We start from the raw sequence: 17,777 nt of genomic DNA on the forward strand, positions 1-17,777 counted from the left end.
CAAATGATATTCCATGATTAGAAACATGTGACTGTAACCATACAGAATTATCTTCCCATGCTCTGTGTACATGCTGCCTCTTGATAACCTTATCCAGAAGTATGGCATCAGCCTCTCTATGTATGCCAACCACACCCAGTTTTATATCTTCACTTCTATCCCAGACTCAGTGAGTGCCACTGTGGCATCTGCCTGTCCAACATCAAGACGTGATCATCTAGAACTTCCTCCATTTAAACTTTAACAAGTCATTGTTCAATTCTTGCCAGAAACTCAGCACCCTCTTCCTTGATTCTACCCTCCGCTGCTCGTTTGACTGAATCCCTTTGTCACCTCCAAGCTCCAATGTCTTCCTAGCTAGTCTCCCAACCTCCACCCTACACATGCTCCAACTCTTCCACATGTAGCCTATCTGATTCTAAGAACCATTCACCCAATACTCCAGTCCTCTCTGCCCTCCACTGACTCCCTGTCCCCAATGCACTGAACTCAGTTCATGCCAGCACTCTTTTCCCTCTTGGTTCCAGCTGGCACTCTTTCTTCCCACCCTTAGTACAAACTAGCACTCTTTCCCCCACCAGTTCATTCTGACACTATTCCTTTCCACTTCTCAACAGTTAATGCTGGCATTCTCCTTCCTCTCAAACTGCTACTCCTAGATGCTGTTCCCCATGGAGAAGCTCTGGACAATTTGTGTCATCTGCAGAAATCAGATCTCCAGCCCACCTCCCACATTTGGACCTGACGATCAGTGGCACAGCCTTAAATTTCATAGCCACATGATCATTCTAGATGGCAATGGAGACATTGTAAAAATCGGCCAATCTGCAGTACATGTTGTTGCTGTTGCCAGTGAGACAGCAGCAACATGGGAATGAAACAAGGGACAGAGTCTTGGTTCTGGCTAGGCAATGATCAGTGGGGAGTTGGTCAAATGGTTGACATTAGATCTTGAAAGTCCTGACAGATGCTTGTCTGGAGTCAAACTCCAATAGCTAAGAGGATGGGAGATTTTCTTTCTCTCTCTCTATTTCTCTTTTTCTTTCTCTCTTTCTCTCTTTCATAAGATCATAAGAATTAGGAACAGGAGTAGGCCATCTAGCCCCTCGAGCCTGCTCCGCCACTCAACAAGATCATGGCTGATCTGGCCGTGGACTCAGCTCCACTTACCCGCCCGTTCCCCATAACCCTTGATTCCCTTATTGGTTAAAAATCTATCTATCTGTGATTTGAATACATTCAATGAGCTAGCCTCAACTGCTTCCCTGGACAGAGAATTCCACAGATTCACAACCCTCTGGGAGAAGAAATTCCTTCTCAACTCGGTTTAAAATTGGCTCCCCCGTATTTTGAGGCTGTGCCCCCTAGTTCTAGTCTCCCCGGCCAGTGGAAACAACCTCTCTGCCTCTATCTTGTCTATCCCTTTCATTATTTTAAATGTTTCTATAAGATCACCCCTCATCCTTCTGAACTCCAACGAGTAAAGACCCAGTCTACTCAATCTATCATCATAAGGTAACCCCCTCATCTCCGGAATCAGCTAAGTGAATCGTCTCTGTACCCCCTCCAAAGCTAGTATATCCTTCCTTAAGTAAGGTGACCAAAACTGCACGCAGTACTCCAGGTGTGGCCTCACCAATACCCTGTACAGTTGCAGCAGGACCTCCCTGCTTTTGTACTCCATCCCTCTCGCAATGAAGGCCAACATTCCATTCGCCTTCCTGATTACCTGCTGCACCTGCAAACTAACCTTTTGGGATTCATGCACAAGGAACTCCAAAAGAGTTTCATGCACAAGGACCCCCAGGTCCCTCTGCACCTCAGCATGTTGTAATTTCTCCCCATTCAAATTATATTCCCTTTTACTGTTTTTTTTTTCCAAGGTGGATGACCTCACATTTTCCGACATTGTATTCCATCTGCCAAAGCTTAGCCCATTTGCTTAACCTATCTAAATCTCTTTGCAGCCTCTCTGAGTCCTCTACACAACCCGCTTTCCCACTAATCTTTGTGTCATCTGCAAATTTTGTTACACTACTGTCCCCTCTTCCAGGTCATCTATATATATTGTAAACAGTTGTGGTCCCAGCACCGATCTCTGTGGCACACCACTAACCACCGATTTCCAACCCGAAAAGGACCCATTTATCCCGACTCTCTGCTTTCTGTTAGCCAGCCAATTCTCTATCCATGCTAATACATTTCCTCTGACTCCGCGTACCTTTATCTTCTGCAGTAACCTTTTGTGTGGCACCTTATCGAATGCCTTTTGGAAATCTAAATACACCACATCCATCGGTACACCTCTATCCACCTCGCTATATCCTCAAAAAATTCCAGTAAATTAGTTAAACATGATTTCCCCTTCATGAATCCATGTTGCGTCTCTTTCTTTTTCTTTCTTCACTCCTCTCTTTTTCTCTTTCTCTCTCGTTTTCACTTCCCCCCCCCCCCCCTCCCTCCTTCTCTATCTCCTTTTTCTTTAATCTGGCACCCTAGGCTTCAATGCAACAATCTGTGCATCTAATGAGGATGCCTATTGGGATGGCAGTGGACTCCCCCACTACCTCTGACATCTGCTACACATACTGAGAGGTACTCTGCTAGTATCCTTTTAAAAGCAGGAACCGTGGGGTTAAGGCCCACTGTCTCTTCAACCCAGGACTTGCATCTCGTGAGCCTCTGCTCAGAACTGTTCGGTTCCTCTTCAACTCTCCACTCTTTAGTTCACTCGTGCTCCATGCCCTGTGCAGTCCCCTCATCTCTACTATCAATCTCTCTGAGCTGGTGAATGGCAGAGAATGGGTGAATGATGGTGCAGGTGAGGATGTGCGTCCGGAAGCAGAGGGCCCGTCTCTTTTACTACTTCATGTTTCATCTAGGCGACAAAAATAATTCTATTGTTTTGTTTCCATATAAAATAATCAATTTCCTAGACTGCTATAGATCTTTGACCTACTTGCTGCAGTTATACAGAGCCTTGGTGAGACCACACCTGGAATATTGTGTGCAGTTTTGGTCTCCTAATCTGAGGAAGGACGTGCTTGATTTGAGAGAGTGCAGCGAAGGTTCACCAGACTGATTCCCGGGATGGCAGGACTGACCTATGAAGAAAGACTGGATCGACTAGGCTTATACTCAATGGAATTTAGAAGAATGAGAGGAGATCTCATAGAAACATATAAAATTCTGACGGGACTGGACAGGTTAGATGCAGGAAGAATGTTCCCGATGTTGGGGAAGTCCAGAACCAAGGGACACAGTTTAAGGATAAGGGGTAAGCCATATAGGACCAAGCTGAGGAGAAATGTCGGAAAGTGTGAGGTCATCCACCTTGGGGGAAAAAAATATTAAAAGGGAATATTATTTGAATGGGGAGAAATTACAACATGCTGTGGTGCAGAGGAACCTGGGAGTCCTTGTGCATGAATCCCAAAAAGTTAGTTTGCAGGTGCAGCAGGTAATCAGGAAGGCGAATGGAGTGTTGGCCTTCATTGCGAGAGGGATGGAGTACAAAAGCAAGGGAGGTTCTGCTGCAACTGTACAGTGTATTGGTGAGGCCGCACCTGGAGTACTGCGTGCAGTTTTGGTCACCTTACTTAAGGAAGGATATACTGGCTTTGGAGGGGGTACAGAGACGATTCACTAGGCTGATTCTGGAGATGAGGGGATTACCTTATGATAGGTTGAGTAGACTGGGTCTTTACTCGTTGGAGTTCAGAAGGATGAGGGGTGATCTTATAGAAACATTTAAAATAATGAAAGGGATAGACAAGATAGAGGCAGAGAGGTTGTTTCCACTGGTCGGGGAGACTAGAACTAAGGGGCACAGTCTCAAAATACGGGGGAGCCGATTTAAAACCAAGTTGAGAAGGAATTTCTTCTCCCAGAGGGTTGTGAATCTGTGGAATTCTCTGCCCAAGGAAGCAGTTGAGACTAGCTTATTGAATGTATTCAAGTCACAGATAGATAGATTTTTAACCAATAAGGGAATTAAGGGTTACGGGGAGCGGGCGGGTAAGTGGAGCTGAGTCCACGGCCAGATCAGCCATGATCTTATTGAATAGCGGAGCAGGCTCGAGGGGCTAGGTGGCCTACTCCTGTTCCTAATTCTTATGTTCTTATGTAAATTTTCTCACCCAGAGAGTTGTGAACCTGTGGAATTCTCCACCACAGAAAGTTGTTGAGTCCAGTTCGTTAGATATATTCAAAAGCGAGTTAGATGTGACCCTTACGGCTAAAGGGATCAGGAGGTATGGAGAGAAAGCTGGGATGAGGTACTGAGGTTGAATGATCAGCCATGATCATATTGAATGGCAGGTGCAGGCTCGAATGGCCTGCTCCTGCATCTATTTTCTATGTTTCTATGTAAGGCCTAGAAATCCAAGGGAGGTGGTTGGAATATACTCATGTGCATTTAACTCCCTGCCAAAGTTTGCAGCGGTCAGAGGGAGGGGTCATGAGTATCAGGCCTTTGCCAGGTTGGGGAGGTACCTGGGGCGCTCCCATGACAAAGGTGGGAATTTTAACCTCAAACAGGTGGGCTTGGGTTGGTGGGAAGCTAAAGTGCTATAAGTCTGAATCCCAACCAGAACTGGTCTCCAACCTGTCCACCTCCGGTTTTAATGGAGGCGAGACAGGTATGGGCAACCAAGCCACTCCCAGGAGGCGTGTCATCCATTTAAATATTAAAATGAGGTTGGCGTGCCTCAGATTTAGTCTGACTGGTCAGGTTTCGCAGGCCTCTGGAAGGTCCGGACTGCTGGATCCAGGAGGTAAATGCCTTCACACTTACCTCCTGGAACCAGTGTCCATGCCTAATCCACCTCCGTAATTGGAGACCGCCCACCCCCCCCCGGTCCCATGAGGCCTCTGAATGTTCTTTTCTTTCCCCGCCCACCCCCATCATGAGGCCTCCAATCACCTTCCCTCGACCCCCCCCCCCCCATTCATTCCCCAGCCCCCCCGATGTTCTCTCCCTACCCCCAACCCCCGGATCATTCTTCAGGCCCCTTGATTTTATTTCCCTCCCACCCTGATCCCTTGCTGCCATCCCCGTTCTCTCCATTTCCCTCCCCCTCCCCCTCCCCCCAAGCCCGCCGATCCCTTGATGCTGGTTCCGATGTTCTCTCCCTCCCCCCAACGATACTCTAATCCAGCCTCCGTCCACCCCCAGGCCACCCCTCAATCTCTCTCTCCTCTCTGTGCGTAGTGCCACAGGCGGACCTGCCCGCAGCCAGCCAAGCCCCTTCATCTGCTGGCTGCAGGCGGGAAACAGGTCTTAAATGCAAATCAGGCCCTGCCGTTAAATGCAGCAGAGCCCGTGGGAAACCCTTTCTCCACGGTTTCCCGACTGCTTCCGAGCCCACCTCCCACCCCTCCACAGCTCTCAATTAAAATTCTGGTCAAAGTGTCCTGAAAGTCTGCCAGAAGTCTTGCTGGCCTGGTGGGGAATGCTGGATCCCTCTTGAAAGACCTTTCTGGTGTTCCCAATGTCTTGAGTGAGTGTTTCTTTGGTCAACTGGGTATTGTGTTCAATTCTGAGCACCACAGAATGCCAAGGCCTTACAGAGGGTGCAGAAGAGACTTACTAGAATGGTAGCATGAATGATGGACTGTGGAGAGACTAGAGAAGCTGGGGTTGTTCTCCTTAGAGCGGAGAAGGTTAAGCGGAGATTTGATCGAGGTGTTCAAATTCATGAACGGTTTAAATAGAGGAAATAAGGCGAAGCTGTTTCCGGAGGCAGAAGGATCGATAACCAGAGGACACAGATTTAAGGTAATTGGCAAAAGAACCAGAGGCGACATGAGGAAACACTTCTTTACACAGCGAGCTGTTGTGATCTGGAATGCACAGCCTGGAAGGCTGATGGAAGCAGATTCAAAAATAACTTTCAAAAGGGAATTGGATAAATACTTGAAGGGAACAAATTACAGGACTATGTGGATAGAGCAGCGGAGTGGGACTAATTGGATAGCTCTTTCAAAGAGCCGGCACAGGCACGATAGACCGAACGGCCTCCTTTTGTGTTGTATCAGTCTATGACCTGCTTGTGTGCAAGGGTTGGACAGTTGAGGAGAAATGTTAAAGTGGTTATGCGGATCTGATTTCATTCTTTGAAAGAACAAACAGAACTTTCATCCAGTTTACCCTTCCTTGCTCTTTCAGATTTGGTTGAAGGCTTGCAGCTACCATTTTTATTCTTGAGGGTCTTCACATTGACATTTTGGGTCAAAAAGCCAAGGGAAAAGCTCAGTTTTGTTGTATGGTAAAATGGAGGAAATTTAATTGACCAAGATGGTGAGACACAGCCGATGTTCTTAAGTGATTCCCCTTTCCTCTGTCCTCCTTTCACCACTTCCCTGTTCAATTGTAATGACAGTCATATCCAATTTCCAATTTGTGTGTGGCGGATCTTGCCTTTGGTCAATAAACTAATATTTTAAGCTTAGCCAGGTTTCCTGTAATTACCACAAAACATTTGTGTGCATTTGTACGTAGCCTGTCGAAATAAATGCGGTGATGCTAACTTATCAAATTACATAAGAACATAAGAAATAGGAGCAGGAGTCGGCCCCTGGAGCCTGCTCCGCCATTCAATAAGATCATTGCTGATCTGATCATGGACTCAGCTCCACTTGCCTGCTCACTCCCCATAGCCCTTTATTACCATATCACTCAAAAATCTGTCTATCTCCACCTTAAATATATTCAATGACCCAGCCTCCACAGCTCTCTGGGGCAGAGAATTCCATAGATTTACAACCCTTAGAGAAGAAATTTCTTCTCATCTCAGTTTTAAATGGGCGGCCCCTTATTCTGAGCCTATACTCTCTAGTTTTAGTTTCCCCTATGAGTGGAAATATTCTCTCTGCATCCACCTTGTCTAACCCTCTCATTATCATATATTTCGATAAGATCACCTCTCATTCTTCTGAACTTCAATGAGTATAGGCCCAACCTACTCAACCTGTCTTCATAAGTCAACCCCCTCATCTCCAGAATCAACCTAGTGAACCTTCTCTGAACAGCCTCCAATGCAAGTATATCCTTCCTTAAATACGGAGATCAAAATTGTACGCAGTACTCCAGGTGTGGGCTTACCAATACCCTGTACAGTTGTAGCAGGACTTCTCTGCTTTTATACTCTATCCCCCTTGCAATAAAGGCCAACATTCCATTTGCCTTCCTGATTACTTGCTGTACCTGCCTACTAACGTGTTGTGTTTCATGCACAAGGACCCCCAGGTCTCTCTGTACTGCAGTACTTTGCAATTTTTCTCCATTTAAATTATAATTTGCTTTTCTATTTTTTTCTGCCAAAGTGGATAACCCCACATTTTCCCACATTATACTGCCAAATTTTTGCCCACTCACTTAGAAACATAGAAAATAGCTGCAGGAGTAGGCCATTCGGCCCTTCGAGCCTGCACCACCGTTCAATAAGATCATGGCTGATCATTCACCTTAGTACCCCTTAGCCTGTCTATATCCTATTGCAGGTTTTTTGTGCCCTCCTCACAATTTGCTTTCCCACCCATTTTTGTATCATCAGCAAACTTGGCAACATTACACTCTGTCCCTTCGTCTAAGTCATTAATATAGATTGTAAATAGTTGAGGCCCCAGCACTGATCCCTGCGGCATCCCACTAGTCACTGTTTGCCAACTGGAAAATGACCCATTTATCCCGACTCTCTGTTTTCTGTTAGTTAACCAATCCTTTATCCATGCTAATATATTACCCCCAACCCCGTGAACTTTTATCTTGTGCAGTAACCTTTTATGTGGCACCTTATCGAATGCCTTCTGGAAATCCAAATACATCACATCCACTGGTTCCCCCTTACCCACCCTGATCCATCCTCAAAGAACTGCAGCAAATTTATCAAATATGATTTCCCTTTCATAAAACCATGCTGACTCTGCTTAATTGAATTATGCTTTTCCAAATGTCCGCTACTGCTTCCTCAATGATGGACTCCAGCATTTTCCCAACGAGACATATTAGGCCAACTGATCTATAGTTTCCTGCTTTTTGTCTGCCTCCTTTTTTAAATAGAGGCGTTACATTTGCAGTTTTCCAATCTGCTGGGACCGCCCCAGAATCCAGGGAAGTTTGGTAGATCACAACCAATGCATCCACTATCTGCAGCCACTTCTTTTAAGACCCGAGGATGTAAGCCATCAGGTCCAGGGGACTTGTCTGCCTTTAGTCCCATTATTTTATCGAGTACCACTTCTTTAGTGATAGCGATTGTATTAAGTTCCTCCCTCCTTATAGCCCCTTGATTATCCGCTGTTGGAGTGCTTTTAGTGTCTTCTACCGTGACGAGCGATACAAAATATTTGTTCAACATCTCTGCCATTTCCCTGTTCTCCATTGATAATTCCCCAGTCTTATCCTCTAGGGGACCAACATTTACTTTAGCCATTCTTTCCTTTTTATGTACCTGCAGAAGCTCATACTATCTGTTTTTATATTTTTTGCTAATTTACTGTCAGAATCTATCTTCCCTCTCTATCATTTTTTTTTAGTCGTTCTTTGCTGGCTTTTAAAAGTTTCCCAATGTCTCCCACTAGTCTTGGCCACATCGTATGCCCTTGTTTTCAATTTGTTACCATCCCTTATTTCCTTAGCCACGGTTGGTTATCCCTTCTCTTACAGTCTTTCCTTCTCATTGGAATTTATTTTTATTGAGAGCTATGAAATATCTCCTTAAATGTCTGCCACTGCTCATCAACCGTCCCATACTTTAATCTATTTTCCCAGTCTGCTTTAGCCAACTCTGCCCTCATACTTTGTAGTCTCCTTTATTTAAGCTTCGGACACTGGTTTGAGATCCAACTTTCGCACCCTCCAACTGAATTTGAAAGTCAACCATGTTATGGTCACTCGTTCCTAGAGGATCCTTTACTGCAAGATCATTTATTAATCCTGCCTCATTACACAGTACCAGATCTGAGAGAGCCTGCTCCCTGATTGGTTCCGCAACGCACTGTTCAAGGAAACTATCCCGGATACACTCTATGACCTCTTCCTCAAGGCTACCCTGGTCAATTTGCTTTATCCAATCAATATGAAGGTTAAAATCGCCCATGATTATTGCAGTTCCTTTTTTTCAAGCCTGCATTATTGCTTGACTTATACTCTGTTCAACAGTATAGCTACTGTTAGGGGGCCTATAGACTACGCCTACCAGCAACCTTTTTCCCCTTATTATTCCTTATCTCCACCCAAACTGATTCGACATTTTGATCTTCTGAGCCAATATTGTTTCACACTAACGCACTGATCTCATCCTTTATTAACAGTGGTACCCCACCTCCTTTTCTTTTCTGTCTGTCCTTCCAAATTGTCAAATACCCTGAATATTCAGTTCCCAGTCCAGGTCACCTTGCAACCACGTCTCTGTAATGGCTATCCGATGATACCCATTTATAACTATTTGTGCCGTCAACTCATCTATTTTGTTACGAATGCTAGGTGCATTCAGATAAAGAGCTTTTAAATCTGTTTTTTTACCATTTTTTCCAGCTTTGACTCCACTTTCTGATTCACCGTTATGTTTCTACATTCTTTCCCTTCCTGTCACGCTTTGGTTTTCATTTCCCGTATCGCTACCCTACTCTATTGCCTTCTCCTTATTCTTTGATTTTTTTACATTTTTGCTCACCTGAATTCTCCACAACCCCCAACCCCGACTAATTACTTTAAAGCCCTCTCTACTGTTGTGTATGGAGAAAGAGTCAGACGGAACACTGTGAGCTCAAAGTAAAGTGTGACCGTAGTCTTTTATTGCAGGTCTCCAGAGTGCATCTCCAACCTGTGAAGCCTCCTTAAATACCTGTGCTCCCAAGGGATTATGGGATTCCTGGGGAAGAGCCCTCTGGTGGCTGTACAGAGTAAATATAAGTTTACATCTATAATAACACTCCCCCTCTTCCCCCCCACCCCCCCCCCCCACCCCCAAAGTCAATAGTGTAACTATTTACAATGTGAGTTGATCTGGGGCCCTTCTTGCCCTGGTTGATCGTCTCGGTGTGAAAGCTGGTGTTGTTGAATCATTTGTTGGGCCCTCGCTGGGCTGCTGTGGATGATGGGTTCTGCTTTGTGGTCAACTGTGGTGCCGGTTGCCACTGGTGTGTATGTTGGGGGATCAAAAAAGGTAGGGTCCAAGGTTGGTTGCTCAGGATAGTCCATGAATCTGAGTTTGATTTGGTCCAACTGTTTCCAGTGAATGAGTCCATTTGAAAGTTTGACCCGAAACACCCTGCTCCCCTCTTTGGTCACGACAGTGCTGGGAAGTCACTTGGGACCTTGTCCATAATTTAATACAAATACAGGATCATTGATTTCAATCTTGGGTGACACATTTGCACTATCATGGTATGCACTTTGTTGAAGCCGCCTGCTCTCTACCTGTTCATGCAGATCAGGGTGAACTCACGAGAGCCTTGTCTTAAGTGCTTTTTTCATGAGCAGTTCAGCAGGTGGGATCCCAGTGAGCGAGTTGGGTCTTGTGTAGTAGCTAAGCAGGACTCTGGATAGGCGAGTCTGCAATGAGCCTTCAGTTACCCTCTTCAAGCCTTGCTTGATGGTTTGCGCTGCTCTCTCTGCCTGACCATTGAACACTGGTTTAAACGGGGCAGATGTGACATGTTTGATCCCGTTACGGGTCATGAATTCTTTGAACTCAGCACTGGTAAAACATGGCCCGTTGTCGCTCACCAGGACATCAGGTAGCCGTGTGTGGCAAACATGGCACGCAAGCTTTCAGTAGTGGCAATGGCATTCAATCCTCTTGGAGTACGAATCTACAACCACAAGGAACATTTTACCCAAGAATGGGCCTGCATAGTCGACGTGTACCCTAGACCACGGTTTGGAGGGCCAAGACCATAAACTTAGCGGCGCCTCTCTGGGCACATTGCTTAACTGCGAGCATGTATTACATCTGTGAATGCAGGACTCTAGTCCGCATCGATACCGGGCCACCACACGTGGGATCTGGCTATCGCTTTCATCATTACAATGCCTGGGTGGGAACTGTGTAGGTCATTAATGAAGGTGTCTCTGCCCTTCTTGAGGACCACTACTCGATTGCCCCACAGAAGGCAGTCTGCCTGTACAGACATTCCATCTTTGCGCCACTGGAACGGCTTTATCTCTTGCATTTCCACTGGGACACTGGACCAGCTCCCGCGAAGCACACAGTTTTGGACTAGAGATAATAAGGGGTCCTGGCTTGTCCAGGTCTTGATCTGCCGGGCAGTGATGAGTGATTGCTCACTCTCAAATGCTTCCATAACCATGGCTAAATCTGCGGGCTGCGCCATTTCCACCCCCGTGGTGGGCAATGGCAGCCATCGGCGCAGTTTTCTGTGCCTGGACTGTGGTGGATGGCGTAGTTGTATGTGGTCAACGTGAGCGCCCATCTCTGGATGCGGGCCGATGCATTGGTATTTATCCCTTTACTCTCGGAGAACAGGGACATAAGTGGCTTATGGTCAGTTTCCAATTTGAATTTTAGCCCAAGCAGGTATTGATGCAGTTTCTTTACTCCATAGACACACGCTAACGCTTCTTTCTCAATCATGCTGTAGGCTTCCCAGACTCCTGGATGCATAAGCAACAGGTTGCAGTTTCCCGAAATCATTAGCTTGTTGCAATACACACCCGACGCCATATGACGACGCATCACATGCTAGTACCAAACACTTACATGGATCATACAACACAAGCAATTTGTTTGAGCATAACTATTTTCTCACTTTGACAAAGGCATTTTCTTGGCTTTTGCCCCATACCCATTCGTCCCCTTTTTGTAGTAAGACATGCAGTGGTTCTAACAGTGTGCTGAGACCCGGTAAGAAGTTACCAAAGTAGTTCAGGAGTCCCAGAAATGACCATAGCTCCATCACGTTCTGTGGCCTCAGTGCGTTCTCGATTGCCTCTGTCATCGCGTTGATAGGCCTGCAGTCCTCCTTCCCAGGAACTCCTCTTCAGGCGCCAGGAAAACGCACTTCGAGCATTTTAACCTGAGCCCCACACGGTTGCGTTGACTAAGAACCACCTCCAGGTTCTGCAGATGCTCGACTGTGTTCCAACCAGTGACCAAGATGTCGTTCTGGAAGACCGCGTTGTGTGGGACCGACTTCAGTAAACTTTCCGTGTTTCTCTGGAATATCGCCGCCGCCGATCGGATTCCAAATGGGCATCTATTATAAACAAAAAGACCTTTTGTTCGTGTTGATGCAGGTGAGGGCCATTGATGATTCCTCCAGTTCCTGCGTCATATTGGCTGAAGTCAGATCTAGCTTCGTGAATGTCTTTCCTCCCGCCAACGTTGCAAAGAGGTCGTCGGCCTTTGTTAGTGGGTATTGGTCCTGCAGGGAGAAACGATTGATAGTTACTTTGTATGCCACAGATTCTGACGGTGCCATTTCCCTTGAGGACTGGGACGATAGGACTGGCCCATTCATTGAACTCGATTGGTGAAATTATGCCCTTCCTTTGAAGCCGGTCTAGCTCGATCTCTATCCTTTCTCTCATCATGCACGGTACTGTTCTCACCTTGTGATGGATGGGTCGCGCCCCAGGAATTAGGTGGATCTGCACTTTTGCTCCTTGGAATTTCCCGATGCCTGGTTCGAACAGCGAAGCAAATTTGTTTCAGATCTGGGCACGAAGTGTCGTCAGCGGGCGATAGTGCTCGGACGTCGTCCCAGTTTCTGCGTATCTTTCCCAGCCAGCTCCTGCCGAGCAGCGTGTGACCATTGCCCAGTACCACCCAGAGTAGTAGCTTGTGCACCGCTCCATCGTAGCACTGCCAATTACAGGAATCAATTCTTTCGTGTAAGTTCTTAGTTTCGTGCGAACTGGAGTTAAGACTGGCCTTGAGGCCTTGTTGCAGCACAACCTTTTGAAAGTCTTTTTGCCCATGATGGACTGGCTCGTGCCCGTGTCCAGCTCCATTGACACCGGGGGTCCATTTAGTTCAACATTCAGCATTATCGGGGGACAATTCGTGGTGAATGTGTGCACCCCATGTATCTCTGCCTTCTCGACCTCAGACTCTGGTTTGTCGTGATCCTCTGTGGATCTGTCCTTCTCTGCAACATGGTGGTTTGCAGGTTTAACAGGCTTTGCAGCTCGCCTGCATGCTCGTTGGAGGTGTCCCATTGTTCCACAGCCCTTGAAAACGTACTCTTTGAATCGGCATGAATGGAAACGATGATCACCCTCACAGCGCCAACAAGGTGTTAACGACCTTGCATTCATCACCCTTGATGGTGGACTCTGAGACAGCTGCGGACGTGTAGCTGCAGGTATGTGTGACCTGTCTTGTACGTTACGATTCGAAAACATCATCACTTTGTTCACAGTATTTGTAGCAGCACTTGTGTGCTGAGAGATTTGCTTTGTATTGTCATTGGTGGCAATGAACGCCTGGGCTATCGCTATGGCCTTACTCAAGGCTGGGGTCTCTACAGTCAAAAGTTTGAGAGGTATGGTTTTGTGGCCAATGCCAATTACGAAAAAGTCTCTGAGCATGTGCTCCAAATGTCCTTCAAATTCGCAATGTCCTGCAAGGCGTCTTGGCTCGGCGACATAACTTGCTATTTCCTGGCCTTCAGACCTTTTGTAGGTGTAGAACCGGTACCTCACCATCAGAACGTTTTCCTTTGGGTTCAAATGCTCTCGGACCAGTGTGCACAAATCGTCGTATGATTTCTCCGTGGATTTTGCTGGAGTGAGCAGATTCTTCATGAGGCCATACATTGGTGCCCCACAGACGGTGAGGAGGATCGCCCTTCGTTTGGCAGCGCGCTCTTCCCCATCTAGCTCGTTGGCCACGAAGTATTGGTCGAGTCGCTCCACAAAAGTTTCCCAATCATCTTCCTCTGAGAATTTCTCCAGGATGCCCACTGTTCTCTGCATCTTTGGGTTCGCTATCTGTATCTCGTCGCCAGTTGTGTATGGAGAAAGAGTCAGACTGACCACTGAGGTCAAAGTAAAGCGTGACCGTAGTTTTTTATTGCAGGTCTCCAGAGTGCCTCTCCAACCTGTGAAGCCTCCTTAAATACCTGTGCTCCCAAGGGATTATGGGATCCCTTGTGACTCCAGGGGAGGGGCCCTCTGGTGGCTGTACAAAGTAAATACAAGTTTATGTATATAATATTACAGCCCTAGTTTTTCGATTCGCCATGACCCTAGTCCGAGCACGGTCTAAGTGGAGACCGTCCCAACGGAACAGCTCCCTCTTACCCCAGTACTGGTGCCAGTGTCCCATGAACCAAAACCCGTTTCTCCCACACCAGTCCTAGAGCCACGTGTTCAACTTTCTGATCTTATTTACCCTATGCAAATTTGCTGGTGGCTCAGGTAGTAATCCAGTGATTATTACCTTTGTGGTTCTGCTTTTTAATTTGGCCCCGAGCTGCTCATACTCCCTCAGCAGAAACTCTTTTTGTCCTATCTATGTCATTGGCAGCCACGTGGACCACGACAACTAGATCTTCCCCCTCCCACTCCAAGTTCCTCTCCAGCCCTGAGGAGATGTCCTTAACCCTGGCACTGGGCAGGCAACACAGCCTTCGGGACTCGCGCTCTCGGCTGCAAAGAACCATATCTATCCGCTTAATGATATTGTCCCCTACCATTACAACATTTCTTTTTACTCCCCCCCCCCCCCCCCCCCCCACTTAAATGGCCCCCTGTACCACAGTGCTGTGGTCAGTTTGCTCATCCTCCCTGCAGTCCCTGCTCTCGTCCACACAGGGAGCAAGAGCATCGAACCTGTTGGACAAGAGCAAGCGCTGAGGCTCCTCCATCACTACCTCCTGAGTTCCCATACATGCCTCGCGTGTAGTCACACCCTCCTGTCCCTGACCACGGACCAAATTTGAATGAATTAATCTGAGGACTGCCTCCTGGAACGCAGCGTCCAGGTAACTCTCCGCCCCCCCCCCTCCCCCCCACCCCCGGATGTGTCATCATATCTGCAGCTCGGACTCCAGCTCATCAACACAGAGCTGAAGTTCCTCGAGCTGCAGATGCGGTCGCCATGGACCTCAATGAGATCAACCAGCTTCCACATGCAACAGCAGAAACTCATCGTCTGTCCTGCAATCTCTAATATATTCAGTTAATAAAGTTTTCAAGTTTTGTTTTTAATCCCAGCTCTTAATTCAAACCAAAGCCCCAGAAAAGAGAAAAACTCACCAACCAATCACTTCCCTTCTTTCCTGTGATGTCACACTTTGATTTTGGTTCTTTTTACTTCTTGTCTTCGGGTCAGTTGATGTTTGGGCCTCATCACTTGGTGGGTCCCTGGGCTCTCCCTCTCACACCACTTGGTGTGTCCCTGGGCTCTCCCTCTCACGCCACTTAGTATGTCCCTGGGCTCTCCCTCTCACACCGCTTGGTGTGTCCCTGGGCTCTCCCTCTCACACCACTTGGTGGGTCCCTGGGCTCTCTCCCCCTCTCATCGCTTGGTGTGTCCCTGGGCTCTCCCTCTCACATCACTTGGTGTGTCCCTGGGCTCTCCCTCTCACACCACTTGGTGTGTCCCTGGGCTCTCCCTCTCACACCACTTGGTGGGTCCTTGGGCTCTCCCTCTCTCGCTGCTTTGTGGTCTGCTGCTCCCGCTCTTTGAAAACTAAATCAAATTTTGATCACCGTGCTTATAAACAAAGTATTTGAAAAAATTCAAAGAAAGACAACAGAGTTGCAGTGCTGCAGTTGGTGGAGTCTACTACCCACTTCTGACTCCATGGTGGATATGTACAAGCACAAAGCCAACCCTGGTGGTCTGGATACGCAGAGGCTGGGGTGGGTGTCAGCTGCCTTCTATGTTGGATAATAATCAACTTGACTTTCCAATGCAGCTTCTCCTCAATTCTTTCTTTCTTCCTCCTCAAAACAGAGGTAAAGGGAAATCTCCAATGGAAACACCATTGTCTCCTGTGGCACTTTTATCTGAACCTAACAGCGAGATTGAGCGAAAAAAAAACAAATAAAATGAGTATCCAGCGGCAAAGTTTGACCGAACACACATTCCTCAGAAGGTAGCCTTTAACTGCTGTTCCATCTGTGCTGCTGCCTAATAACCACCAACACTACTTTCATATTGGTGTTCATTTCAGGAAGTGGGTCACAGGTGGCAAGGGGGTGGAAATACACCATAGACTTTAAAGGGATATTTAAATATAATTTGCTGGTGGCAGGCTGCAATCAGCAGGCACAGCTGCCAGCCCACGTTGCCCTTGGAGGAAAATTGTAACTGCGGTTTTTACGAGCAGAGATTTGGCAATATGCCTCCCTGATCTATTTACCGCTTCTGGCTGCCATGAAGCTATCTGAAAATGGGTGGTAAACATGAGTCCGTTAGTGTCTGGACTAAGCTGCCACATAGTACAACTAGTACAGGTATCCTACTTAATTGAAGCATTCAAAAGAAATTGATCTTTATTAAATAAAGAGGTAAGGGAAATCAGTTTTCTTGCCAAGGCAGGATTAAAATTAATACTACCTTGAAAAAACACCAAATTAGGTTGAGCTAGATATGGTGATTTTCTCAGTTCAATCTTCTGTTGTAATGTTGTCATTTCCTATTCATATAATATATCCAATAGAGTGATTCTGTTTTTATTTTGAAAATAACTCATTGGTTCCCATGCAATTTTCCAGTTGGATATGACCTAAGTAAATGTAAGTTACAGATCATTTGCCCCATTTTAATCCGTTTAAGCGTTTTAAAAAGAAACCAGATTATTATATTCGAGATGATGAATGGAACTGGAACACTTTCCCATTTAAGGTGTTCTATCAGCATCAAACACTCCCAAGGTTGGGTATAGTAAAGGGTGCTATACTCTTCATAACCTCAAAAGAACATGCCCATACTATACCACTGTGACATTTCTGTTCTCCACATCAGCCATCTCAATAGCTTCTCCAAATGAGATTAGCAAATGGTAGCACATTGGAAGCAGCTTTCTGCTGTGGACCTTTGTTTCCCAGGAATTATGATTGAGACTTCTTAGACTAGATGACAGAGGAGACATTTGCCTCACGTGTCTGGGCTGAATTCAGGCCCAGGTCCTGGAGGTGAAAGGATGGTGTGCTAACCCACTCCACATCCTGTTTTTGATGAGAAGTGGAAATTATTGATCAAATTGTTGGTATAATAGTGATGGAAGTGGAATTTATAATGACTTAAAAAGAAAGTGGGTACATTTTTGAAAAGCAAAAATTTCAAAGGAGGTATGTAAAATTCTGCAATTTCATAAAGGCCCTGATAAGCTATTTCTCTTCGGCTTTGATCTTGACTTATTCATTAGATTGTGTGCAATACATCCCCATACAGTCTACTTATACTACCACTCTGATTTTGTTTTATTTAGGCATGGGCTGTTTCTGGGGTGCTGAGAGAAAATTCTGGCTTCAAAAAGGTGTCTATTCCACTCAGGTTGGATATGCTGGTGGATTTACTCCAAACCCAATCTATAAGGAAGTCTGTGCAGGTATGCTTGAATTTTCCTCTGTGTGCTTTCAGCATGTGCCATTACAGACACTGACATAGTTGGAAGCACTTGTAGAGCATTTGTGCATGTGCTAATAAGGTATCAAAATAAAGTTCTGAAAAACATTTTATTTGGAAAAGCACATAGCTTACATGTTACATAAATGTTTGGATACCTAACCGTGATTACAATTTTGTGATCGATCTCCAGAGTTGATGGATGGTTATTTGTGTTTTTTGCTAGTA

General features: G+C 46.2%; 1 protein-coding gene across 2 annotated transcripts in view; it reads left to right on the forward strand.

The window, feature by feature from the left end:
- msraa (methionine sulfoxide reductase Aa) overlaps positions 1 to 17,777 on the forward strand; it is a 488,132-nt gene that overhangs the window by 161,084 nt on the left and 309,271 nt on the right. For both annotated transcript variants that reach the window (XM_070884418.1, XM_070884417.1), the window contains exon 3: positions 17,413 to 17,532. In XM_070884418.1, the coding sequence (XP_070740519.1) occupies positions 17,413 to 17,532 (120 nt within the window). The remainder of the gene's footprint in view (positions 1 to 17,412; positions 17,533 to 17,777) is intronic.

This window comes from Pristiophorus japonicus, chromosome 7 (genome assembly GCF_044704955.1).
Source record: "Pristiophorus japonicus isolate sPriJap1 chromosome 7, sPriJap1.hap1, whole genome shotgun sequence".
In the NCBI taxonomy this organism is placed as follows: Eukaryota; Metazoa; Chordata; class Chondrichthyes; family Pristiophoridae; genus Pristiophorus; species Pristiophorus japonicus.